The 27501-nt window shown below is 37.1% G+C and overlaps 1 protein-coding gene and 1 long non-coding RNA gene across 3 annotated transcripts in view; one reads left to right on the top strand and one right to left on the bottom strand.

The window, feature by feature from the left end:
* Positions 1 to 27501, top strand: part of FERMT2 (FERM domain containing kindlin 2) — an 83982-nt gene that overhangs the window by 9922 nt on the left and 46559 nt on the right. For both annotated transcript variants that reach the window (XM_042989706.1, XM_042989707.1), the window contains exon 3: positions 23397 to 23630. In XM_042989706.1, coding sequence (XP_042845640.1) covers positions 23397 to 23630 — 234 coding nt within the window. The remainder of the gene's footprint in view (positions 1 to 23396; positions 23631 to 27501) is intronic.
* LOC122239606 overlaps positions 1 to 27501 on the bottom strand; it is a 37552-nt gene that overhangs the window by 7485 nt on the left and 2566 nt on the right. The window contains exons 2-3 of the long non-coding RNA XR_006218855.1: positions 21438 to 21502; positions 412 to 495 (exon numbers count right to left, since the gene is read on the bottom strand). This is a non-coding gene — a long non-coding RNA (uncharacterized LOC122239606). The remainder of the gene's footprint in view (positions 1 to 411; positions 496 to 21437; positions 21503 to 27501) is intronic.

Here is a 27501-nt window from a genome sequence, read left to right as displayed (position 1 = left end):
TGACCCTCCCCTGTTCATGCTCTGTCTCTCCCTGTCTCAAAAATAAATAAAACGTTAAAAAAAATATTTAAAATAAATAAATAAATAAAATAATCCTGTTGTGGATAAAAGGATCCTTATTCAGGGGCGCCTGGGTGGCTCAGGCATCTGATTTTGGCTCAGGTCATGATCTCAAGGTTTGTGAGTTCGAGCCCCACATCAGGCTCTCTGCTGAAGCTCAGAGCCTAGATACAGCCTGCTTTGGATTCTGTGTCTCCCTCTCTCTCTGCTCCTCCCCAGCTCACGTCTGTGTCTCAGAAATAAATAAACATTAAAAATAAAATATTAAAAAAAAAAAAAAGGATCCTCATTCAAATCCTGGTCCACTCTCCTTCACTGAGAATATTATACTATTTATTCATAGTGACTTACCTAGAGTTACCTGGAAAAATGTTTTGAAAATTTTATCTTGTATTTTTTCTCAGTTTCAATATTTCTGCTCTTAAGTGAATTATTCTGTATAAGAGAAGAAGATAAGTAGTAAATGATTAAAATGTGACGTTACATTTGGATTTTCTTTCATGATTCATGTTTTTGGACTTGATTATCTACTATCTAATTGTATGAGGACCAGCCACCTTCAGTGTTTCCTTGGGCAACTTTAAATAATTCCAAAATTAGGAAGCTGATCATCTCTAGCTCAGAGGAGATGAAATCTGTTTTATAATCTGTAGTGAATCTTTTCTCAAGTATTTAACTATCTTAGTTTTATATTATGCTGTAACTAAAATCTATATCAAGTATTTCAAAGATGGTAATTTCAAAGCAAGTGTAATGATGATTTAGATATCTTTTTCTTTTTAATTTTTTTTTTTAATGTTTATTTTTGGGAGAGAGAAACACAGAGTGCGAGCAGGGAGGGTCAGAGAGAGGGAGACACAGAACCTGAAGCAGGCTCCAGGCTCTGAGTTGTCAGCCCAGAGCCCAACCGTGGGGCTCAAGGCCCACGAACAGTGAGATCGGATCTGAGCTGAAGTCAGACGCTCAACCGAGTGAGCCACCCAGGCGCCCCTAGATATCTTTTTCTTAATGGAACACTCAGGTTTATGAATAAAACACCAACAAAGTGCCAGCTTTATTGATGATAGATGAAGATGTCTATTGGATAAGTGCTTCCCAGCTTAATATTCTTTAATGTATTGTGAAATTTCCTAATCTTTGAATTTAGAAATAACTTGGAAAAAGAGCAAATGATTGCTGTTATCAATTTACAGTTTTATGCAAGGTGTTGAGTTCTGTTGCTGTGATAGAATGCTTTTGTTGTGGAGCATAGATTGGGGTGTGGGGACAGCCTGCTGCTGTGGTGGTCCTGACTTTACTATATTCTAGCTGTACAACCTTGTGCTGTGTGACCTGTCTGTGCCTCTGGCTGCTCAGCTGTAAAATGGAGTGAATAGTAACTTTATCATAGGATTATTAAAGGATTAAGTTAGTTAATGAATATGAAGTGTTTCAGAATAGACTTTGTAAATGCAGTGATGATAATAATGATGATTGTAGTCCAGGCTCTTTTAGTGGTATGTAAATTTTTCCCTTTTACTGAACTAGATAAATAGTGATATTTTATAAATGAGAATGTGTCTTTTATAAAGGTAAGCCAAACAGTACTTGTTCTCTACCATATTAAGAATTTATTTATTTATTTATTTAATGTTTATTTTTGAGAGAGACACAGACAGAGCACAAGCAGGGGAGGGCCAGAGAGAGAGGGAGACACAGAATCTGAAGCAGGCTCCAGGCTCTGAGCTGTCAGCACAGTGCCTAACGAGGGGCTTAAACCCACATACCGCAAGATTATGACCTGAGCTGAGGTTGGTCACTCACTGACTGAGCCCACCCAGGCGCCCCAGGAATGTATTTTAACTTTATTTTGCTACCTTGCATCACTGTTGGTAGTATTATAAAGAAAATATGACAAGAATGTTTTAGAAGCAGTAGATTTTATGTACCAGTGTATGTAAAATTATAGATTAATTATGCTGAATTAGAAGGTATTTACAGTAAATTTAAATTCTGGTTTAGGCAAATGCTGTCATTAAAGGTAAACTTTGTTAGTTTAAGAACTTAGTCTAAGACATGGCTACTTATATGTGACCTTGGCATGTTATTTAACTTCTGATTATTTAATCTTACTTAACCTTAGTTTACTTACCTGTTTCTTGGAGTTAGTATAAGAACTAAGGATGGTATTAAAAGGATTCACAGAATCCCTGGTAGTTAGTAAGAGCTCAATAAAATGTTATCACCAGTTATATTTTAAATGCTATGTAAACCTAAAACGTAAACTTGAATTGTAGATTGAATTAGTCTGTCTGCTTTGTTTTCACTGTATTTATGTGGTATTTGACCAGAAACACCTTATTTTCTTGCTCTTGTGAATTTTGTTGAATGATTCCGAACTTTCTGAATACGTTACCTGAAGCCAGATTGCCTAGGTTTGAATACTGGTTTCATTGTCTATCAGCTTTATGACCTTGGGCCAAGTTATTTAACAGTGCTGTGTCTTGATTTCCTTACAAGTAAAATGGGGGTAATTATATACTTCCTTATAGGTTTCTTGTGAGGATTAAATGAATATATATGTGAAAAGTTCATAGAACGGTTCTTGGGAACCTGGTAAGTACTAGTTTGTAATAATTGTTATTTTATTGAGGACCCTGATGGACCTTTGGAATATCTCACTATTAAGTACCTTACCTTATGGGTTTAAGGAATAAATAAATGCTTTAAAGATCTCAGACAGGGAACGAAAGACTTTAGAGTGAGATGGGACATTTGTGTATAAACGTTCCTGCATGAATATACTTCTGTACACTCACACTCTATTTTTGATAGGTTATAACAGTATATAGCAGGAGACTTTGTGGGGATAGAAGAGGTACATAAACTTGACCTCATCAGTAGTAGCAGCAGCAAACATTTATGGAGGGCCAAGCATTATATTCGGTAATGGGGCATAGTCTCTGCTTAAAATGTGAGCAGCTTTCTAGTACCAAAATGAAAACAGAAGATTGCTTTGACAGTCTGGTTGTGAAATGCCAAAAAAGTAGTACAGGAAGATGATGGAGATTTAGAACGATGAGCAATGACTGGTCTTATTTGAAGGGGGCCAGAGTGAAAAGTTAGTTAGGAAGGAAGAAAGGCATTCCAGATTGTGACTGCACTATTTATGGTGTATTGAATAATAGCTTGGAGAAGTAGGAGATAAGATTATAGAGAGGACACCTGAAAGTTCGGTAAGAAGATGATACTCTTTCCTATTATTCCTTCACTCACCCACTTAAATATTTTAAATGAGAACCTACTGAATGCTAGACATTGTACTACAAATGGGAGAGACAGGAAGTGACCAAAATTAACTCATTCTTTATTTTCACTCATTTTGTAGTCGTAGGGGAAAGACAATCTTTAAATAAGTGATTGCTATAATTTGATGAGTGTTGATAATTGAAATAGTTATGGGAGTATCTACTTGGTTACCTGACCTCTGGTATATAGGGAAGGATTTTTGGAGGCAATTACTTTTAAGCTGAGAGTTGAAGGTGGAGTGGGAATTAGCCAGAAGAATGGCAGAGGATGTTAGCATAAGGGCATGGATTGGAGGAAGAACAGGTTGGGAGAAGATGAGAAGTACCAGCATGAGAGGTGGAGTGAGAGAGGGTGGCCATTTGAGGAACTGAAAGAAGTCTATTGATGAGGGAAGAGCAGTCCTGGGGAACTAGTGGTTTGACAGGCATAAGAAATAAGTGCTTAAAGTGCTTCATAAACCAGGCTTAAAAGATTTAGTGTTAGATATACTAAGAGCTGTGAGATACCAGTCAAGACTTTAAACAGGGAGAGACCTCAGATTTTTTCCAATTTGAAGCTCATTCAAGTATGAATGTCAGTAACATAAGATGTAAGCAGTAAAGACCTCTTGGATTCCAAGAAATATTTATTTCAGTAGTCTAGACTCCTGTATGAGGATTTGTTAGTATTTTCTGAGATAAATTTAAAATGTCAAAGCCAATAAAATATTCTCACTAAATTACTTCTTTTTTGAACTGTAGAATGGTTAGCACCTTTGATCACCTTTAAAAGACATACAGTTAGCACATTTGTGAGTCAAATACTAACTGGTAAATTCAACCCTGATGTTACTGTCTTAGAATTTGTCAGATGTTGATAATTCATGAACTCCCCAGTCCAGTCTTCTAGGAATTAAGCCAAGTTGAACCAAATTAGTAGTAAGCCTTTAGGATTGGATAGAAAGTTATCCACCCACTGGAAATGAATAATTGGCATACTTTCCTCTATTTGTGGGCACTGTGTAGTTGCATGCACGGTTTATGTGATCTGATAAAGCTTCTCAACTACTTTGGGTTAGTATATTTTGTAGTATTAAGTAACAAATTGAAATTGATAGACATTATTTTGAGTTGGTGAATAACTTCAGAAGGCAATTTGTAAGCTTAGTTGATTCTGTTTTCTTTTAATGACCCAATTCCTAAATTTTCAGTCACTGAGCTATATCAGAGAAATACCAATTTGTGACTTTTTAGTTTCTAAGTGTGTTCTGTAATTGATCAATCCATCAGCTTTAGTCAGTCATTGAAGCTTTAATGTAAAAATAATCATTTTTTAAATTTAAAGTTGGATAGGGTACTTTATTTTTTAATTCATATTTTAAAAAAGTCTATTTGAGTGCGTACGAGCAGGGGAGGGGCACAGAGAGGAAAGAATCCTACACAGGCTCCACGCTGCCAGCACAGAGCCCTATGTGGGGCTCTATCTTACAGACTGTGAGATCGTGACCTGAGCTGAAGTCAAGAGTCAGACTTTTCACCAACTTAGCTACTCACATGCCCCTTGAATGGGGTACTTTAACTGAAATATGTTGGCAGTTGGGGGTGCTGAGTGACCCAGTCGGTGAAGCATCTGTTGATTTCAGCTCAGGTCTTGATCTCAGGGGTGTGTGCTCAAGCCCTGTGTTGGGCATGAAACCTACTTAAAAAAAAAAGGAGTATGTTGGCAGTTTGAATGATGTGTAAACTTTGAAGCAGTTTACAGCATCTGCTAACAGATTAAAACCATTTTAAAAAGAAAATGACATATCAGATAGATTTTTGGAAACCATCAGTGCTTTGTATACTTTCAGTATACACATTTCAGTTATCAGGGTTTAGGTCAGTAGCACCAGCCATCCAACAACAGGGTTCCCATTTTAGTTACCACCATACTTTAAGAATGAATAATTGCTTGAAGTAAGAACTCCTTGTTCTTCATTATGTAAATAACAGGTGTGCATTGTGACCCAGTGACTGCTCATGTCACTTATTGCAGAGTCTGCCCATGGTTGGTCACTGTATATTTGTTACACAGTTCATGCATAGGCACAGTGTGTAGCGATGTTGCCTTTTTGTCTTCCACTAATAAACTCACGACATATTTTACAAAAATGGATCACTGACAGTGGGAATTGTACAGCAAAGAAACAAAGAGTGATAATACTGGGAGTGAAATTGGAATCACACATGGATGGGGAATTGTAGAAGAAATAGCTCACCATGGACTGTGGATGCTGTCACCATTGAGAGACTAGACACGCAGCCAAAGGGATTTAGTGAAGGCAGATAAGTTGACATAAATGAGGAATGTGGTATGACAAGAAGGATGAAAATGTCTCAAAGTGACACAAGCAAAAAAAATTGTTATGAAAGGAACTCTCAGAGATATTTCATGACATTGAAAGTGCAAAGGATAGAATGTTGGAAGTTGACCCAAACTTAGAAGGAGTACAACGATTTGCCAAGGCATAGGTGGGCACTGTTTAAACAACTCTTGATAAATTTTTACAAAGAAATGTAGCAGTTCTCAATGTTTCTAATATTTTAAATTACACTGCACTTAATACCAGTTTTTCTATTTTTTCATTTTCCTATTTCACCTAAAACTGACAGAGTTTTTAATCTTTGACAAAAACTTTTGTCATGGAGTAATAACAATTTTCCATATTAAGGTTTTTTTAACATGTTGCCTCTATATTACATTTATTTATTTATTTGTTTGTTTAAAGTGTATCTTGAGAGAGAGACAGAGAGAGCGAGCTGGGAAGGGGCAGAGAGAGAGGGAGAGAATGAGAACCCCAAGCAGGCTCCATGCTGCTAGCACGGAGTCCGATGTAGGCTTGAATTCACAAACCATGAGACCATGACCCAAGCTGCAACCAACAGTCAGATGCCAACTGAACTACTTAGGCACCCCTGTTACACATGTTTATTGGTTTAATTCTGTGTGCCATACCCTGGGTTCTGTCTTTGAGATACAAGATGAATAAGCTCAAAGACCCTCAATTGAAGTTGTTTGTTTAAAATATAATGAAGTGTAATGTCTTATTCAGAGTGCTAATATGTACCTTAACTGTTTTGACAGGAGGGTCAGTGAAGACTCAGATGGTAATATTTGAGCTGATTCTACTGTGGGACTTTATCACCTTCTGAGTGGGCAAAGAAAAAAGTATCCAGGCAAGGAGCTCTGAAACACCTAGTTATGCCACAGACTTGGCCAAAGCAGGAGTTGTAGCTGGGGATAGCTAGAGGGATGTGGGGCACAGATGGTTAAGATTTGTATAACCTATTAAGATCCTATAAAACACTAGCAAGAGAGGAACTTGGAAAGTTAAGTAGAGAAGTAAAATTACCAAATTTGCATTTTTAATTTTTTAAAATTTTGTAATGTTTATTTTATTTTTGAGAGAGAGAGAGACGGAGCATGAGCAGGGGAGGGGCAGAGAGAGTAGGAGACAGAATCTGAAGCAGGCTTCAGGCTCTGAGCTGTCAGCACAGAGCCCGACGCGGGGCTTGAACTCACGAACCACGAGATCATGACCTGAGCTGAAATCGGACATTTAACCGAGTGAGCCACCCAGGCGCCCCCCAAATTTACATTTTATAAGATAACTTAGTTTTGCAAAAAAATGGGATTATAGTAGTCAGGCAAGAAATGTTGAGGACTTCAACTAAGGCAATGTAAAAGGAGAGAAAGGGACAAATTCAACAGCTGTTTAAGAGGTAAGTTCCAAGAAAAACTGAGAGGAAGAAACAGAATAGGATTCAAGGAGATATATCCAATTTCAAAGATTTAAAGGTTAGGTTAATATAATTACTATTTGCATGATCTTGGTGTAGTCTTCCCTTAATTTGTTGGATGGAGTGGAGTGGAATGGGGGACAATTATGGAGTTATGAAATATTTGCATGCTTCATTGCCAGGTTTTTGTGGGTTTTTTTGTACCTTATTGATTAACAAAATATGTCAGCTAAGTTAGTGTTGGGACTTTATGCAGTCTGTTTCTGTTTTTAATAGCTATGGAAAATCAGCAATATACTTCTTTGTAGAATATTAATGATCATATTATAGAAGCTTAAGTCTTAGATGATGGTGTTGTGTTGGAGTGTAGAATGCACTACTGAGAATTATGTTGTTAAAGAGTAGTTCTGAAAGAGGGGAGGGTCATCCTCTAAAATAAGATTAATTTAGACTTTTGAAGAGTCAAACCAGGAAGAGAGGAAATGACTTGGAAGATATTCCAATTATTTTTAGATGGTAGAGTATTAATTTTATAATAACATAAATCTCAAATATAAAACCAAAAGTGATTACATAGTTTTTCTAGATTGCTTATTTGCTATTGACACCTGTTTGCGGTTTTCACTTGTTTTAAAGTTCAGCTTAATTTTGCATATTAGTATATGCATTCTTAAAATATTTAAATAGTTGCTAACAGTAACCGTTTTGAGTTTTACAGGCATACCTCAGAGATAATTGCTGGTTTGGTTCCAGACCACTGCAATAAAGTGAATATTGCAATAAAGCAAGTCAGAAGAATTGTTTTGTTTCTCAGTGCATATACAAGTTATGTTTGCATTATGCTGTTGTCTATTAAGTATGCAATAACAACATTATGTCTAAAACAATGTGCATACCTTAATTAAAAAAAATACTTTTATTACTAAAAATGCTAACCACTGTCTGAGCTTTCGGTAAGTCATGGTCTTTTTGCTGGTAGAGGCTCTTGCCTTGATGTTGATGGCTGCTGACTGATCAGGGTGATAGTTGCTGAAATGGTGGGGTGGTTGTGGCCCCAGTTAATTTCTTAAAGAAATAATTTAAGACAACAATGAAGTTTGCCTCATTGATTGACTCTTCCTTTCATGAACGATTTCTCTGCAGCATGTGATGCTGTTTGATAGCATTTTATTCACAGTAGAACTTCTTTCAAAATTGGGAGTCCATGGTCTCAAACCCTCCTGCTGCTTTATCAACTAAGCTTATGTCCTATTCTAAATACTTTGTTGTCCTTTTGTGTTCATCTTTAGGAGTAGATTGCACCTCAAGAAACCACTTTATTTGCTCATGCATAAGAAACAACTTTATCCATTCAAGTTTTATTACAAGATTGCAGCAATTTAGTCCTTCAGGCTCCTCTTCTAATTCTAGCTCTCTTGCTGTTTCCACGACACTTACAGTTACTTCCTCCACTGAAGTCTTGAACTCCTCAAAGTCCTCCATGTGGGTTGGAATCCACTTCTTCCAAACTCCTGTTCATGTTAATATTTTGATCTCTTCCCATGAATCAGGAGTGTTCTTAATGGCATCCAGAATGGTGAATCCTCTCTGGAAGATTTTCAACTTACTTAGCCCAGGTCCATCAAAGGACTCACTATCCATGGCAGCATTAGCCTTATGAAATATATTTGTTAAATAATTAGACTTGATAAATGAAATGACACTTTGATCTATGGGCTGCAGAATGGATGGTGTGTTAGGAGGCTTGAAAACAACATTAATCTCATTGTACATCTTCATCAGAGCTCTTGGGGGACCAGGTGCATTTTCAATTAGCAGTAGTATGTTGAAAGGAATCTTTCTGAGCAGTAGGTCTCAACGTTGGGCTTAAAATATTCAGTAAATCATATTGTAAAAAGGTGTGCTGTCATCCAGGCTTTGTTCCATTTATAGAGCATAGGCAGAGTAGATTCAGCGTAAATCTTAAGGGCCCTAGGGATTTTTGGAATAGTCAATGAGCATTGACTTCAACTTAAAGTCATCAGCTACATAAGCCCCTAACAAGAGAGTAAGCTTGTCCTTTGAAGCTTTGAAGCCAGGCATTGACTTCTCTCTAGCTATAGCTATGAAAGTTGCAGAAGACATCTTCCAATATAAGTCTCTTTTGTTTATATTGAAAATTTGTTTAGCGTAGCCATCTTCATTAATCTTAGCTACTAAATCTTCTTCTGGATAACTTGCATCTTCTAGGTGTTTCACCTTGCATTTTTATATTCTGAAGTTGGCTTCTTAAACCTCACGAGTCACCTCTGCCAGTTTCAAACTTTTGTCAGCTTTCTCACCTCTCTCAGTCTTCATAGAATAGAAGAATTAGGGCCTTGCTCTGGATTAGGCTTTGGCTTAAGGGAATGTTGTGGGTGGTTTGATCTTATATCCAGACCACTAAAATCTTCTTCATACTGGCAATAAGGCTGTTTTGCTTTCTCTGGAATAGCACTTTTCTTTGAAGATTTTTTCCTTTGCATTTGCAAATTGGCTAACTGTGTTGCACAAGAGACCTAGCTTTCAGCCTCCAAGTTTAATCAGTTATAGCTTTTGATTTAAAGTGGGAGATGTGCAACACTTCCTTTTACTTGAACGTTTAGAGGCCATAACCGGGCTGTTAATTGGCCTAATTTCAGTATTGTTATTGTCAGGGAATAGGGAGGCCTGAGGAGGGGGAAAGAGATGGTGGAAAGCTGGCCCGTGGAGCAGTCCGAACACATGTAACATTTATCGATTAAGTTTGCCATCATATGAGCATGGTTTGTGGTACCCCAAAATAATTACACAATGGTAGCATCAGAGGTCACAGATCACCATAACAAATACAGTAAAAATGAGAAAGTTTGAAATATTGTGAAATTTACCAAAATGTGACAGACATGAAGTGAGCAAATGCTGTTGGAAAAATGATTGCAGATAGACTTGCTTGACACCCGGTTGCCACAAATGTACAATCTCTAAGAACCACAGTTATCTGTGAAGTGCAGTAAAGTGAAGCACAATAAAATGAGGTATGCTTATATTTGCTGTTATTAAATCAGTTTGAAACATTCATAATTTAAATATACATTCACATTTGGTGTTTAGAGACTGACCTGATGAGAGACTTGTGTAGTTTTGGCTGATTCTAGGCAGGACCTCCTCTATGACCAGCCCCTCCCTCTCTTGAATTACAATTTTCATGGTCTAGTTCATAATTTTCTGGTGTAATTTCTTATTTTTCTTAGTATATATCTTGAATTGATTAGCTTCTTGGTAATTGTGTGGTGGGTGATGGGGTCCATTATATATCAATAAATTGGTATTCCAATACATATGGATAGTATTAGAACAAGGAAACGGAATGGTTTGAATGACTATTTCCACATACCTCTTGGAGACCCTAATAGAGTGGCAGTCTCTCTGGTGATAAGGTTTCTCTGTGCCAGGGAGGCAGTGTTTACTTTGGGCAGAACTGGATCAACATAAATTTCGTCCCTGAACCCATTTTTTCATGCTGACTATTCGGTTGACATATCAGTTAGATATCTGTGATAACTGAATTCTGATCTCATCTCTGCTACTAAGGAACTGTGGGAGCTCAAGCAAGTCACTAATTCCACTGGAGCTGGTTTCCTTATCTACAGGAAGAATTTAGATTAGGTTGAGTTTTTCTTTCTTTTCTCTCTCTCTCTCTCTCTCTCTCTCTCTCTCTCTCTCTCTCTCTCCAGGGGGATGGGGCAGAAGGAGAGAATCTTAGGTATGCTTCATGCTGGGCCTTGACATGGGACTCGATCTCATGACTGAGATCATGACCTCAGCTGAAATCAACAGTTGGACACTTAACCGACTGAGCCACCCAGGGGCCCTGGATTGGATTGATTTCTGAGGACATTTTCAGTTCCCAGTTTACATGAGCCTCATAGCAGCTCTGTGATAACTGGTGGGGGAAAGGCACAAGCTAAACAAGTTGCGGTAAGGTCTGGTGAGGTTAGACTTCGTGGAAAGTTTGTTGAACCTCTCACCAGAATTTTACTGTCTGCTGTAGCCATTTGCCTTCAAGATTTTTTTAAATCTATCCCAAAATAGTATTCTTACCAGTGCAGGTCACTTAGCTCTGGGAGAGGAAAAGCGGGTGCTAAGGAAGGGAAGGGAGGAAATACATTCCCCGTATGAAGCCTATCTCACTTCTCATTGCTCCCTCTGGGAAGACCTGGTGTTTCCACTGTATTTAATAATTTTTACCTTCCTGCAGATGTCCAGTCTACCTTCTTTCTCACTCCTGAATACATATTTCCTATACAAAATGTGCAGGATAATCATCAGGATTTCACTGTGAAATGTAAATCAATCTTAACATTAGTCCTTTGACCTCAGTTTAACAGGTCCAAATCTGTTTCTCTTCTGAATAATCTTATCTTGGTTAATGGAGTGTTGTTTAAGATTGCCACTCTTTACCCGAAGAATACAAAAACACTAACTCATAGGGATACATGCACCCTTGAGTTTATGGCAACATTATTTACAATAGCCAGGATATGGAAGCAGCCCAGGTATCTACCAATTGATGATTCGATAAAGAAGATGCATATATATATATATACAGTGAAATATTATTCAACTCTAAAGAAGAGTGAAATCTTGTCACTTGCAATGACATGGATGGAGCTAAAGAGTATAATGCTGAGTGAAATAAGTGAGTTAGAGAAAGACAAATATTATATGATTTCACTCAAGTGAAACAAAGTTTAAGAAACAAAACAAATGAGCAGGGGGGAAAAAGAAAAACAAACCAAGAAACAGACTCTTAACTATAGAGAACAAACTGATGGTTACCAGAGGGTGGAGGGATGGGTAAAATGGATGATGGGGATTAAGGAGGCACTTGTGATGGGCACCAGGTGATTAAAATGAAAACTTAAAAAGAAAGAATGCCACTTCTGAAGTCACATTGATCTGGATTCAGAGTCTTGCTTCTGTATATATTAGCTTTATGATCTTTGGCCAAGTTATGTAACTCCTATCCTTTGGTTTTCTCATTTCTAAAACAGGGATTTTAGTAGTATTTAATGCTTAGCATTGTGTGAGAATTAAATGAGAATGTGTTAAGTTTTACCCATATATATTAAATGTTCAATGAACAAATCTTAGTGCTTTTGTTACTGTCCACTTAATTCTCAAGCTAGGAGCTTTCTAGATTTCCTCTCCACTTTCCAACTGTCCTCTCTGATCTATAGTCATTATCATTAAGACCTGTGATTCTAACTTATATATGTTCATCATATTTGGCTCCTTCTCTTCAGCTTCTGCCTTAAATCAGATCCTGCTTCCAGAACATTGCAGTAAATTTCTTGCTGCCAGGCTCTTCCTTTTTCTGATTCATTCTCCATAATCCCATCATAGTTACTTTCATAAAATAATCTGATTTAGAGCCTCCATGGTCTGTAGTATAGTTCCTCTTAGCACGTGTTGGAACTCCCATGTCTCTTAAGTTCCAGGTAATATGTCACCTCTTCTTCAGAGCCCAATTCATCTGTTTCCTTATAGTTGGTTGCTTCTGTGGCATTTTGTTCTTTTACCTTTTTAGCTCATTTTACTGGTCTGTGTCCCTTACTTGGGATGGTAAGTGCCTTAGGATGGGAGGTCTTACTAATTTTATATTCCTGTGGCCTAGCTTAGTGTGGCAAATGGTAAATACTTGGAAAATGTTTATTAATTCATTTATTGATTATGCACCTGAAGAATAATATTTTTCATCCATTTTGCTTCCTCTTTGCCTTTTAAAGGTCTGAATACTTAAAGAGACAAGAACAAGAAGGAACATCCTAAAATCAAGGGAGGGGATCCTCAGCATCCTCACCTCTGAAAGGTGAGGAGGAAGGAGAGCTGAGGACAAAAGAATACGTGTTTGAATAGTGAAATTAATATCTGATGTCCTTACATTTCAGTAGATATTAGGGATAACATCATAGAGAGAATTTTAAAACTTACTGAAGCATTAATTTTACTTTTAGACCCTGTCTTTATACATTATTGGCATTTCATTAGAAACATTAGAAGAGTTTGTATATTTATTTCAGCAGTTAGAGAGGAAAGCAGAAACTAAAACTCTTCTGTCAGTAGCTTAGTAAATGTAAGAAACCTTGGCTTAAGACAACAAATTACAGCTGGAAAAGAGGAAGGAGGCAGGTTAATTCCTGGAGTTGTGCAAAGAGGACAGGGAGAAGCCAAGGACCCTAGGTTAGCAGGAAGCCCTTATCTCCCCCACAGCTTACCAGCAGTCTTGTCTTCCCTCTCTAACCCAGTTTCTGTAGATGCCACTGGTGACAGTTTTCCTTACAACATCTCAAGTTGAACCATTGTCTACATATTTCCCCCAAAAAACTTGTGATACATGTTATTTGTGTAACAGTCTGATTTGGAATGTAGCTATTGTTTGTAATGTTTCTTTGTGGTAAATGAACTTTTGGAACATAATCATTTCATACAGTAGGGTTTGTCTTGGACAAAGTAATTCATTCTTTTTAGAAGATGTGAGAAAGAAGAGGAAGTCAGTTCAGTTTGGTTTCCCCATGTCTAAGGAAATCTCCCTTGTGTTTCTGGTTGGTATAGAAGCATGTTTCCGTTCTAAAGTTGAAGACAAAATGGGTTTTTTCTTGGTGGTGTCCTCGGGGTTAATGTTTTCTTGGGGTAGTAATGAAGGGTCTTTAAAATTTTCAATATGAAGATTTATTCATTTATCAGGGATTGTGTGCCAGGCAGTGTTCTAGGTGCTAGCAATATAATGGCGGTTGAAATAGACATTGTTTTCATTTTAGTGATTATAATCTAGTAGGGAAGAAAACACTTATCCCTCCCATGAACAACAAACAAAACGAATGCAAATTTTGATCATCAGTATCACAGTGTACTGAAATAGAGGATAATGGAGGGACATAGGATATTGGAAGGTTTATCTTAGGGTGGTGAAAAAGCCTTCTCTGGGAACATGAAATTTAAACTAAAATTTGAAAGATGAGAGGTATTTAGACATTCAGAGTGGAATAGCATGTGCACAGCAATTGAGGCAGGAAAGAGGTTATTAGTTCTTGGAATAGAAGGAGGAAAGTGTGGTTGAAGCAGAGGAAGGGTAATAGCACAAGGTAAACTCAGAGAAGTAAATAACCCATAGTGTGTGGGGCTTTGTAGACTGTGATAAGGCATTTGGATTTTATTTTGAGTGCATTTGGAAGCTGTTAAAGTCTTTTCAGCAGGGGAATGACATGAGTGTTGAGTAGATCACCTTGGATATTATGTGGGAAGTGCTGAAAGGAATGAGGAGACTGGTTAGGAGGCTGTTCCAGTGGTCAGTGGAAGAGGTGATAGTGACCTGAACAAAATAAGTTCATGCCAGTGGAAACTGGAGAGTTTGGGAAGTTGAACTGAAAGGACTGCTGATAAATGTGGGGGATGGTGGGGAAAGAAGAATCCATTACCTCTAGATTCTGGCTTGAGCAACTGGGTTGGCAGTTAGTGCTATTTAGTGATAGTAGGAATTGGAGAAAATTGGGTTGTTTTGGATATACTAAGTTTGAGATGCTTGCGAGACATCCAGATGCAGATATGGGATAGGCAGTAGGTTGTATAAGCTAGTGCTCTATGCAGAAGGTTGGGCTGGAGATAAAAAATTAGAAATGTTAAGTGTATAGATGCCATTTAATGCCATGGGAATGGATGAGATACCTTAGGGGGCCAGTATAAGAAGTGTGGTTCCTAGAAGGTGGGAAGAGCAGCAGAGCATAGTTAATAGGATGGGTTTGAGATAAATAGACATTTAGACACTTCTTTTATCATAACACAAAGGCAGAAGATCTGTACGGATTCAAATGCAAGAGGGTTTTAGATTTGGTTGGCATGTAAGTGAAATAGTTCCAGTCTGATAGTTTCTGTATTTTCTGAAGTAGAATCCATGATTATCTACCTAGAAGGAGGGAGGATAGTCATGAATTTGAGGAAGGTTGTGAAGGTTGAAATATAGCAGTGGATGAAAGAAACCTAGGATTGCCCAGTGGTGTCTTAGACCCTGATGATAATAAAATTTATAATAGAGGCATACTTTGGAGATACTTTGGATTCGGTTCTCAACCACCACAATAAAATGAATATCCCAATAATATAGTCTAATGAAATTTTTGGTTTCCCAGTGCATATAAAGTTATGTTTACACTATAGTCTGTTAAGTGTGCAGTAGCGTTATGTCTAAAAAACAGTATACATACCTTAATTTAAAAATAGTTTACTACTAAAAAATGCTATCATCTGAGCCTTCAGCAAGTCATAATCACTGATCACAGATCACTATAACAAAAATTAAAAGTTTGAAATATTGCAAGAATTACCAAACTGTAACAGAAGCACAGAGTGAGCAAATGCTTTTGGAAAAATGGTGCCAGTAGATTCGCTCAAAGCTGGGTTGCCGCAAAGCAAGTACAATAAAACAAGTTGTGCCTGTAATTGTTTCAGTCAGTCTGGTTGTGAAGTAAAGGAGGGAAGATCCTCTAAGTTTGGTAGAGGAGTGATTAGGCACTATAAGTAAATGGTGCAATGGAAGGGTTTGAAAGTCTTATTTTGGAGGTCAAGAGGACCCTGGCCTGTGATGTGGACTGGCCTGGTCGGTTTGCATGGCTTGCTTGCAGTGGTGTCAGAACCAGTTGTTTATTAGTAGCTTTGTTAATAGCTTACTAGGATCGAAGAGTTTTTTGCCATCAGTAAAGACGGTAAATTCTTGACATGCAGTAGTTATTACCACCTAATTTGGGGTTTTAAGAGGATCCCAAAACAAAAGGAAATAGCAGAAAGTGTATATAATATTTGCGCAGTAGAAAAATATCTGTTTACAAAAAATAAGGCATGTGCCCAGCAAGTGTCTGTGTACTTATAATTTAAAATAAAATGTTGACTTAGCAAAGATAATCTAATGTAAACTTTGCTTCTGGTTTATGGAAGTTATGAGAATGCTAAACAAATTTTGTATTTCCTTCCTGAATGAATATTATTTCTTAAATATGCAACTAGAAATCTAAGCTACTTAAAAGTAACATCTTGTTTCCTGTTTATTTCAAACTGTTACTAATTAGTTACTTATTTTTAAAATGTGAGTACTTGAATAAGTTAATTCAGTTAACTTTCTATTTGGCTTTTTTTACTTTTAAACAATTAAAATTTTTAATTTTTTATTTCATTTATTATTTTTTTATACATAGTTTATTTTGAGAGAGAGAGAGAGAGTGCACGAGAGCAGGAGAGGCAGGAGAGGCGCAGGGAGTGAAAGAAAATCCCAAGGAGGCTCCCTGCTGTCAGCGTGGAACCTGATGCAGGGCTCAAACCCACGAACCATGAGAGCATGACCTGAGCCAAAATCAAGAGTCAGACACTTAACTGACTGAGCCACCTAGGTGCCCCTAAAATTTTTTTAAAATGAAAGTAAATAGTTGCGTTTTAGAATTGCATATCAAAATGGTCAAGAAGGAATTGTGGCCCTATTAGGACAAGATTAAATAGTGTGTTAATAGTGTATCCCCTTTCTCTGTTCATATTTTCTAGAGTGTAAGATAGCTGTCATTGCATAAAGAGGGACATACTTTCTGTAGCAGAAAGCATTTGAAATATTTGCTTTTCTTTTGTGACTCATGGAGCTGGTGAATGCCTCAAAGCCATTTGGTGTAGAATAAGCAATATTTGTATACTTAGCACCCCAATAATGAAACCCTAAGCCTTCTGTTCCTTAGAATATACATGTGGTGTCTTTGTAGGATACTCAACTACATGAATTTGAGCATTCTGTTACGGTCAAGGAGGAAGATTTATATTGATTCAGTTAGTGTTTTAGCCATTTGCTATTTTAATGATATGAATTTGCATGCCTAGCAAATAGTGTTATTTTTATGTGGAACAGAGCACAACATGATTGGATCTTTTAAATAAGGAAGGAATAGGGGCGCCCGGGGGCTCAGTCGGTTGAGCGTCCGACTTCCACTCAGGTCATGATCTCACAGGTCAGGAGTTTTAGCCCCTTATCGGGTTCTGTGCTGACAGCTCAGAGCCTGAAGCCTGCTTCAGATTCTGTGTCTCCCTCTCTCTCTCTGCCCCATCCCCACTCATGCTCTGTCTCTCTCTCTGTCTTAAAAATAAATAAAACATTTTAAAAAATTAAATAAGGAATACAGGAGTAATTCTTTCCAGAATCCTGGCAAAGTGTGGTTTTTTTAAATTAATTAATTAATTTAAATAAAAAACTTATTTTTAAATTCCAGTATAATTAATGTGCACTGTTATATTAGTTTCAGGTGTACAACATAGTGATTCAACAATTCTATACATTATTCAGTGTTGGCAAAATATTTTGAAAAATCAGCACATACTAATAAAATTTATTATAGAAGACCTTTATTGGGTATACGAAATTAAAAATAGTTCTTGAATTCTAAAAAATTACTAAAAAGGCAAAATTGATGAATAATGTTTTGTCCCCTAAAAAAGGAAAACAAACAGTGACTTTCTTGTATATTTTCCCTTAGGTTTTCTTTCTGAGAAGGTTTGTATTTGTGGTATGTTGCTTCTGACTATCTAGATAAAAAATTTTAAATCACAGTATACCATATGTGCTAACTAACTTGGATGTAAATTTAAAAATAAAATTTTAAAAATTAATTAAAAAAAAAAGAATATGTTAAATAGGGGTGCCTGGCAGGTCAGTTTGAAGAGCATGTGACTCTTGACCTTGGGATCATGAGTTTGAGCCCCTGTACATCTATACATTGAGTGTAGACATTAAATAAATAAACTTTTCTAAAAGGGTAAGATGAATGAATGAATGAATGAATGAATGAATGGTTCGGGGGGGGGAAGGTCTTTGTACCATATTTGTAACTGATATGAAAGTTTGAATTATGTAAAAATTTTATGAGTTGTAAAAAGTTTTCTTATAATTTTTCTCAATTTAAAAAATATTTAATTTTTTAAGTCATACAAAAATAAATAAAATCACAATATACCAAATAAAAGGAGGTGGTTACACTATACCTAGAATATAACTGAAAATTGTAACATTGGAAAAATTGACCATTAGAACGTGGTTGAGCGTGATCTACCCCTTGAATGGTTTTATAATGCTGATAAAACAAGTCCCTTTATGGTGATGCTTGCTAACTCCTCCCATGCGTGGCAAGTACTAGGCTGATTATTCCTGTGTGTGTGTGTGTGTGTGTGTGTGTGTGTGTGTGTGTGTGTGTGTGTGTTACATTCAGTTGTCTGATGCTGTGTTTGAAACACCAAGGCTGCCATTCTGAAGAATCAGAAATGTTTGTTTTGAACTTGGTGCAGGGCATAGATTTTGATGTAGAAGGGAGTTACATACATGGAAAGTTGTTCTAAAGTTTTAGATTATGCAAACGTTTCTTTATAAATCTAATACCACACAAAACAATAAACCATTATTTTACTAATCAATAGCATTTTCATTTGCTTTTCATTATTTATTCAGAATTATTTATAGATGTCCATTTTACTTTTACATCAGCATGGGAGCACCTGGGTGGCTCAGTCAGTTTAAGTGTCTGACTCTTAATTTCAGCTCATGTCATGATCTCACAGTCTTGGGATTAACCCCCGAGTCAGTCCATGCTGGGCATAGAGTCTGCTTAAGATTTTCTCTGTCTCCCTCTACCCCTCCCCTGAGTTTTCGTTCATTCTCTCTCTCTCTCTCTCTCAAATAAATAAATAAATAAATAAATAAATAAATAAAATCAACATAAAGTTTTTATGCTTCTACTCAGTCTTTAGTTGGAGGAATATATAAACATATGTGTTGTGTGAAATCTACCCTTGCGCACATAGTGTTTATGGCAGTTACAGTTGCATATGTTATGGTTTAACTTGTCACTGTAGAGACAAGCTGTACTGTAATGTACTAGATAACTTAAGTACTTTCAAGAGCTGTTGCACCAAGATACACTGCTTTACACACAAACACACGAAATTTGTTCAGTTTTACAGTTGGCTCTTATGCTTGCCTTGGTGAATGTTTCTCAATTGGTATAATATCATTTTTCTCAGGATTCTGATCAGTGTATAAAATTTGTCTTTGCTGCTTCTGAATAGAATAGCTATATTCTTGTGATATCCTAGGGGATATCACAAGCCAGTTGTGGGACTTGACGTGTAGATCTTAGTTTCAAAGTAGGATACATAGTATAATACGAAGCCAACACCAAAGGAAGATTTTCTAGAAGGTGAGGAAACATTGTTTTGCGTATTTAAGAGAGCTCAGTCAAGTCTCTAAATAAAGTTTTGAAGTCAAACTGTGACACAGTGACTGTTGAAGAACAAATTAAGGAATGATGGTCATTATTAATGTATTTTGAGCTTCACAGGATTATTCCAGTCTCTGTTTAAATGATATGTAACAGCTTTCCCTTCTTAAAAACAAAACTAAAAATACTCCTTGGACTTGCCATCCCTTTCTGTCCATCTGCCATCCATTATTGTGCTCCTTACTGTAACAAAATACTCAGGAAAAGCTCTCTGTATTCCTTAATACTGTTTCCTCACTGCCCAGCCATTGCACTCAGACTTTCATCATTTCCACTCCCACATTAATTTCTTACCCAGTCTCTCAGTGTCACTCTCAATTTGCACACCTGTACCTCTGCATTTCTTCAAAATTATTAGTAAAGATTTTGAAACTTAACACTCCCCTGCTTAAAACCAGTTTCTAGACACACACCAAGAATGCTTTGGGCTGGGTCCAGGCATTAGTATATTTGAATAGTTGCTCAGATAATTCTAATATCAGGCTGAAAGCCCCTGCCCTAGTGGCTTCTCTCATCCTCATAATAAAAGTTACACCACTTTATAACCTACAAGGCTCCTGACTAGTTCTCTGATGTCATCTCCTACCTATTTTCTTCACTGCCTCCCTCTACTATATTGGCCTTCTTCAAAGATGCCAGGACTTTGTTCTTAGCATCACTGTGTCTGTAGTACTAGAAAGTACCTCTGGCACACTGTATTTGTTTAGTGGATATTTGTTCAAGTAATATTTTATGGATGCTGTTTGTTCTTATTCTGTAGTAGCAATTACCCTATAATTAAAGCCAATTAGGTTCCTGGTGTTTAAGAATGCTACCAAAAATCCTGTTTGAACATTATGTCACAGTCTCCCAGGGTCCAGCCATCCCATCTTCCAACATGTCTACTTTTGCTGTCAGAATGCCTGCTTTTCTCGGTTTTTGTCTCTTGGCATGTGCACTGTTGACACTTCTGATGTTTTTTGGTGTCCTGTTTCTGCTTTTATTTTGTGTAATTTTTCTTTATTGTTAAACACATTTTCTGTGGATAAAAAAAAGAGTGCTCTTACCAGTCAATAAGATTTTCTTCTATAGGTGAACAGTCTACTCATAGGATGTCTAGTACATAATCTTTGGATCTTATCTACGTTTATTCTTGATGGATGCAGGTGGGCTGCTCCTTTGTTGTGAGAAAGGGAGGTGGAATAGATGGGGAGGGTCAGATTCTTAAAAGAGGAAGATCAGGGGATGTACCTGTTTCTGGGGTTAGAGTTTGAAGACTACTTAATGCAAAGTTGAGATTTTCATCTCATCAGGGGCCTACAAAGTTTTTCTGTAGAAGTCCTGATACAAATATTTGGGGCTTTGTGAGTTTGCTCTGCCTGAGTGAATGGTGGCCAGCATGACAGCCGGAAAGTACTAGGAATTTAATGGCTCTGGGAGTAGTCTTTAACCAAGAAAGTGGTTAGATACCCCAGCTTCTCTTTTCTTAGTGGGGACAATTCTTAGGCATGTTCTACATAATTCCTCGGAGGGTCTCTAGCACGACTGAACTCCAGTTATCCACAGCAGTCAATGAACCCTTAATAGACTTTTCTCCATCCGTCTACTGTTCTTAATCCCCTCAAGTGTGCTTCCTCCCAAAGTACTCATCTCAGGTTTGCCTTTTGGGGGAACCCAAATGATAGAAGTCTGTGTTTGCAGACTATTGCTGTAATTAGTAGGGTACGGCTTTTTCTTCCCTTCTCTCCCCAGTGGGAGATAAGGCTTCCTTAATGGTTGACATTGGCACCAGAGTACAATATAGCGAATGGACTGAGATATGGGGAAGAAAGTATTGTATGCCTACCTATCATTAATTCAGTTCAGTTCAGCCTTACTCAACTCGGTTCATTCTTTGCAGGTTATCTTTTTCTGCCTTAGGTTCTCTATTCAGGAAGAGAAAAGTAAACTGTCTATAACGTGTGACAATTTATCTCACAGTAAATGAAAAGGTCCCAACCTTGGTGATTTTCTGTGAGCTGGATCAGATTTGCGGTTTCTGAAAGTTAATTGACAAATCCTGTGCTGGAAAATAATTTAAGATACAAGTGAGTGCTTATAAGACAGGAGTTACATATATTTCCACAGCCAAACTTCAAATAACATGATTGGGTTTTCCCAAATTTCCCAAAATTTCAAAATGGCAATATAATCTTGCAAATAACTATAGTTCTCCCATTAAGGTACTTACTAATGGATTTTTTTTTAACACCTAGAGAATTGAAAGTCTTTTTCCACTTGTGACGTGTTTTCTTTCACAATGAGTAGTTCAATCATGTAATGTCAGTTTTACCATTAGAGAAGGTGTTTCTAGGCACATATTCAATGTGGAAATTTTATTTTTTACTACATGAGGCTTTCAGGTATACAAGTTGTGTTTTTAAAAAGTTCCATATTTGGGGTGCCTGGGTGGCCCAGTTAAGTGTCTGACCCTTGATTTTGACTCAGGTCATGATCTCACTGTTTGTGCATTCGTTCGTGGGTTTGAGCCCCGTGTCTGTGCTGTCAGCACAGAGCCTGCTTGGGATTCTCTGTCTCCCTTTCTCTCTCTGCCCCTTTCCCGCTTGTGTTCTCTCTTTAAAAATAAATAAATAAGCCTTTTTTAAAAAAGTTTGATACTAGTATATGCTTTTAAGCTCATGTTTTTAAAGTTGACCAATGCTTTTTAAAATCTGTATTAAAATGAGCTTTTTATAATAATAGCTTTTGTTTTTACTTGCAAGAAGGTTATTTTCTAGGTTTTTTTCTTCCCCTGGAAGGCTTTGTTTGGCTGCTCTTTTTTTGAAATATCCTGTCCCCATTTTTAGTTCCTACTTCAATGCATAAGTGATCTAAAAAGTCTCTACTTTCATTGCTATTTAAAAACTAGCTGAAGGGGTGCCTGGGTGGCTCAGTTGGTTAAGCGTCCGACTTCAGTTCAGGTCATGATCTCACGGTCCGTGAGTTCGAGCCCCGCGTCGGGCTCTGTGCTGACAGCTCAGAGCCTGGAGCCTGCTTCATATTCTGTGTCTCCCTCTCTCTCTGCCCCTCCCCTGTTCATGCTCTGTCTCTCTCTGTCTCAAAAATAAATAAACGTTAAAAAAAAGTATAAAAAAATAAAATAAAAACTAGCTGAGGTTGGATTTTATTTTGCAGGTTTTTTGTTATGATCTGCTTTATTGAGGGAAGCCAGATCTTGTGTTTATTCCTTAATTTGATTTCATCTACTATAATTGCAGAAGGCTGTAAAATAGTTCAATAGGTATTAATGTTTTCTGTTATGCTTGTATCAAAATATGGTGCAGGGAGTTGGGTCAGTGTAACTTGTACGTTACTTGGAATGTATTTGGGACAGCCTTTATGGTTGGGATATAGTTTCTTGGGTTTTATTGTTGTTTTCTCTTACTCATGGGTTTTGTTTCGCATGCTCTTCTTCACCTAGGATATTCGTTTTTGTTCACTTTGATTCCGCATCTTACTCTTCAGTACTCCTTACGCACCTCAGCACACATCTGCAGCCTCATAAACAAACCTCAGCCTTCTCACCTGCCCTATCAGAATAGTGTCCATTCCTCAAAGCTGGGCTCAGAACCTACCAACTCAACCTCATTAATTTTTCCGAGTCTAGTCCCCAGGGTTCTCCTTGTTCTCTGAGTGACTCTAGTGTCACTCTTCATGCTGTGTGTCCCATATTGCACCTGATGTAAGCATTATTAGTTATCCTGTATATGGCCTCAGCTACCTTGTTTATGGCCTTTCACAGGCAGAGGGTGTTTTCTCAGCTATTTAGTATTTCTTTTGTACCTATCACATAAAGACACTTAGTATTTAATTAGTCGCTTGTATTAAACACCCAATTTAGTTTTCCTCTTGTAATTTCTCTTAAGGTAATCTTAGTGATTTTTTTTAAGTGTTTTATTTATTGCTTGTTTTTTTATAGACGTAAAAAAAGATTGGTCTGACCATGCTCTCTGGTGGGAAAAGAAGAAAACTTGGCTTCTTAAAACACATTGGACCTTGGATAAGTACGGCATTCAGGCAGATGCCAAGCTTCAGTTCACCCCCCAGCACAAACTTCTCCGCCTACAACTTCCCAACATGAAGTATGTGAAGGTGAAAGTGAATTTCTCTGATAGAGTCTTCAAAGCTGTTTCTGACATCTGTAAGACTTTTAGTAAGTATTAAATTCTTCTTGAAATTATGAGTTGTGTGACATATATATGACTGATATTGACCCTTAGCTTATTTCATGGAATAGGGATTGGGGTGAGCTATCTATGTTTGTATATGTGTGTTCATTTTTCACTTCATTCTTTAAAGTTTTGTATTCCTTTAAGATAAATTGTTGAGGTAAGATGGATCAGGAGGAGTCTAACATAGGCTCTTGACTTACTAGAAGTGTATCAGGTATGTATTATTATGTAATACTTCATTCTGATGACTTAATTTATTTCTTGGGAAGGAGAAGAAAAAAGGCATTATTTTCAGAGTGTAGCTTTTGCATTGTTTTCTTTCATGTAAGTCTCCCTTTGATTTTAGTGATTCAGGCAGATTGTGTCACTTCTTTCACTGAAGGTCCTGACACAGCTCTTAAGGAAATGACTATGAGTATTGTCTTCCTTAAGCGGTCTACAACTTGAACTGTCTTATAGTAATTCTCTTTATGCCTTCTGAAATGAAATGTGGATTATTTTTGGCTGACCCAGTTATGTCATGACAGAAGGTATTCAACGATCAGAGAAAATGTGAACTATTGTCATTATCACTGGTACATAATTCTGATGTAGCATAGATTTAGGGGAGCTTTAGGACATTACTATTTTGATCTAATGACTGAAATTACAGTGTTTTTTTTATGTTTAATGGAATTTTTTGGAAAAAATAAAATACAGAAAAGTATAAGGAATTATATAAAAATTACCTAATTCCTGTTATCTTAGAATTAATACCTGAAATTTTTGCCATTTGGCAAAACTTTCTTTTAAAAAGTGATAATAATATAGGTAAACTTCTTGAGTCACATTCTCATAATTTCCCTTCACAAAGCTCAGTATCATAAGTTACTGTGTATTCCTCTAGTACTTTTAAAAAAACATTAACACACACATGCACATGAATTTATCCATATTTGTGTGTGTACATATATCCATAAACAAGACGTTACTGCCATTGCTCTGTGGGTGTTTTTGTTTTGTTTTGTTTTTTTGCAGTTTTGTATTTGTATGCACGAGTTTCTCAAGTGGTTGGTTATACAGTAGTCCCCCAATTTTGTGCCCCGGTAGAAGAATGAAACCACAGGTAGTAGTACCTCTATATATACTGTGCTTTTTCCTGTACATACATACCTTTGATAAAGTTTAATTTATAAATCAGGCACAATAAGAGATTAATAATAGATAGGAAGGTAGAACAGTTATAAAGATATACTGCAATAAATGTCCTATGAATTGGTTTCTCTCTCAAGATATCTTATTGTCCTGTATTTTCACTTCTTGTGATGAGAAAATGCCTACATGATGAGATGAAGTGCGGCAAATGATGTAGGCATTGTGACATAGAGTTAGGCTACTACTGACCTTCTGATGATACGTCAGAAGGATCATCTGCTTCAGACCACAGTTAACTGAAACCATGGAAAATAAAATCATGAATAAGGGGCAGACTGCTGTACCAGTTTACATTCCAACCATCAACATATGAAAATCCATTGTCCCAAAATGTCACTAACACTTGAATATTGTTGGGTTTTAGTGTTTGGTTCTTTGAGTGAAAAAATAACAGTATTTCATTTTAATTTATAAAGCTAAGTATGTTTTCATATCTGTATTAGCCATCTAAAGTTCTTGTGTTTTAAAAAACTAGAGGAGGGGAACCTGGGTGGCTCAGTCAGTTGAGTGTCCGACTCTTGACATGCTTAGGTCATGATCCTGGGGTTGTGGGATCAAGCCCCATGTAGGGGGCTCTGTGTTGAGTGTGGAGCCTGCTTAGTATTCTTTCTCTCCTCCTCTGCCCCTCGCTCGCGTGCTCTCTCTCTGAAATAAAAATTTTAAAAAAAGGGAAAAACCTTTATTTTTTAGAGAAGTTTTTAGAGCAGTTTTAGGTTCATAGCAAAATTGAACAGAAAGTACAGAGGGTTCCCATTTACCCTGTGTCCCCACACATGTACAACCTCCCGCTGTCAACATCCCACACCAGAGTGGCACGGTTGATAAGCCTACACTGCACACATCATTATCATCTAGAGTTCAGGGCTTACACTAGGATTCACTCTTGGTATTATACAGTCTGTGGGTTTGGACAAATGCATAATGCCATTTGTCTATCATAGTATCATGCAGAGCAGTTTCACTGCCCTAAAAATCCTCTGTGCTCTGTCTATTCATCCTTCCCTCTCTCCCAACCCCTAGCAGCCACTAATCTCTTTACAGTTATTCCATAGTTTTGCCTTTTCTAGAATATCCTACAATTGGAGTCATTCACTATGTAGTCTCTTCAGATTGCTTCCTTTGTATAGTAATATGCATTTAAGTTTCCTCCGTATCTTTTCATGGCTTGATAGCTTATTTCTCTTTAGCAGTGAGTAATATCCCATTATCTGGATGTACCACACTTTATTTCTCCACTTATCTACTGAAGAGTATCTTAGATATTTTCCAAGTTTTGTAGTTAGTAAGTAAAGCTGCTATAAACATTCGTGTGGAGGCTTTTGTATGGACCTATGTTTTCAACTCCTTTGGGTAAATCCTAAGGAGTGTGATTGTTGGATCACATGGTAAAAATAGGTTTAGTTGTTTAAGAAGCCACCAAACTGTCTTCCAGAGTAGCTGTACCATTTTGCATTCGTGCCAGCAATGAGTAAGAGTTCTTATTGTTCTGAATCCTTACCAGCATTTGGTGGTATCAGTGTTCTGGATTGTGGCCATTTTGATAAATGTGCAGTGACATTTTATTGTTTTAATTTTTATTTCCCTGATGACATAAGATGTGGAGCATCTTTTCATATGCTCATTTGCCATATGTACATCTTCTTTGGTGACGTGTCTGTTAAGGTCTTTGGCCTTTTTTTTTTTTTTTTTTTTTTTGAGGGAGAGACAGAGCATGAGCAGGGGAGGGACAGAGAGAGAGAGAAGGAGACACAGAATCCGAAGCAGGCTACAGGCTCTGAGCTGTCAGCACAGAGCCCAACAACATGGGGCTCAAACTCATGAACTGAGAGATCATGACCTGAGCCAAAGCCGGACACTCAACCAACTGAGCCACCCAGGCGCCCCCTTTGGCCTATTTTTTAATCAGGTTGTTTTCTTATTGTTGAATTTTAAGAGTTGGCGTATTTTGGATAACAGTACTTTATTAGATATTCCACTGTCTGGTTTGTCTTTCTATTCTCTGACAGTTTCTTTCAGAGAACAGAAAATTTTAATTTTAATGAAGTCTAGCTTATCAGTTATTTCTTTCATGGATCATGCCTTTGTCATCATATCTAAAAAGTCATCAGTAAACCAAAGGTCATCTAGATTTTTTTCTATGTTACTTAGGGGTTTTACAGTTTTTCATTGTACACTTAGGACTGTGATCCATTTTGAGTTAATTTTTGTGAAGGGTGTAAGGTCTGGTTCTAAATTATTTTTTACTCGTGGATGTCCAATTGTTCTAGCATCATATATTGAAAAATTATCTTTCCTCCATTGTATTGCCTTTGCTCTTTTGTCAAAGAACAGTTGATTGTATTTATATAGGTCTATTTCTGGGCACTATATTTCTGTTCCACTGATCTATTTGCTTTTTTTTTTCCCCAGTAGCACCCTATCTTGATTATGTTACTTTTATAGTATGTCTCGAGGTCATGTAGCATCAGTCTTCCAACTTTGTTCTTCTCTCTTGATATGGTGTTGACTATTCTGGGTCTTTCGCCTTTCCACATAAACCTTAGAATTAGTTTGTTGGTATTCATAAAATAACTTCCTGGGATTTTGATTGCATTGAATCTGTAGATCAAGTTGAGAAGAGCTGACATCTTAACAATATTGTGTGTTCATATCCATGAA

The sequence above is a fragment of the Panthera tigris genome, chromosome B3 (genome assembly GCF_018350195.1).
Source record: "Panthera tigris isolate Pti1 chromosome B3, P.tigris_Pti1_mat1.1, whole genome shotgun sequence".
NCBI classification, from domain to species: domain Eukaryota; kingdom Metazoa; phylum Chordata; class Mammalia; order Carnivora; family Felidae; genus Panthera; species Panthera tigris.
The sequence above is the reverse complement of the archived record's forward strand: the minus strand, read 5'-3'. Positions and strand labels throughout refer to the sequence as shown.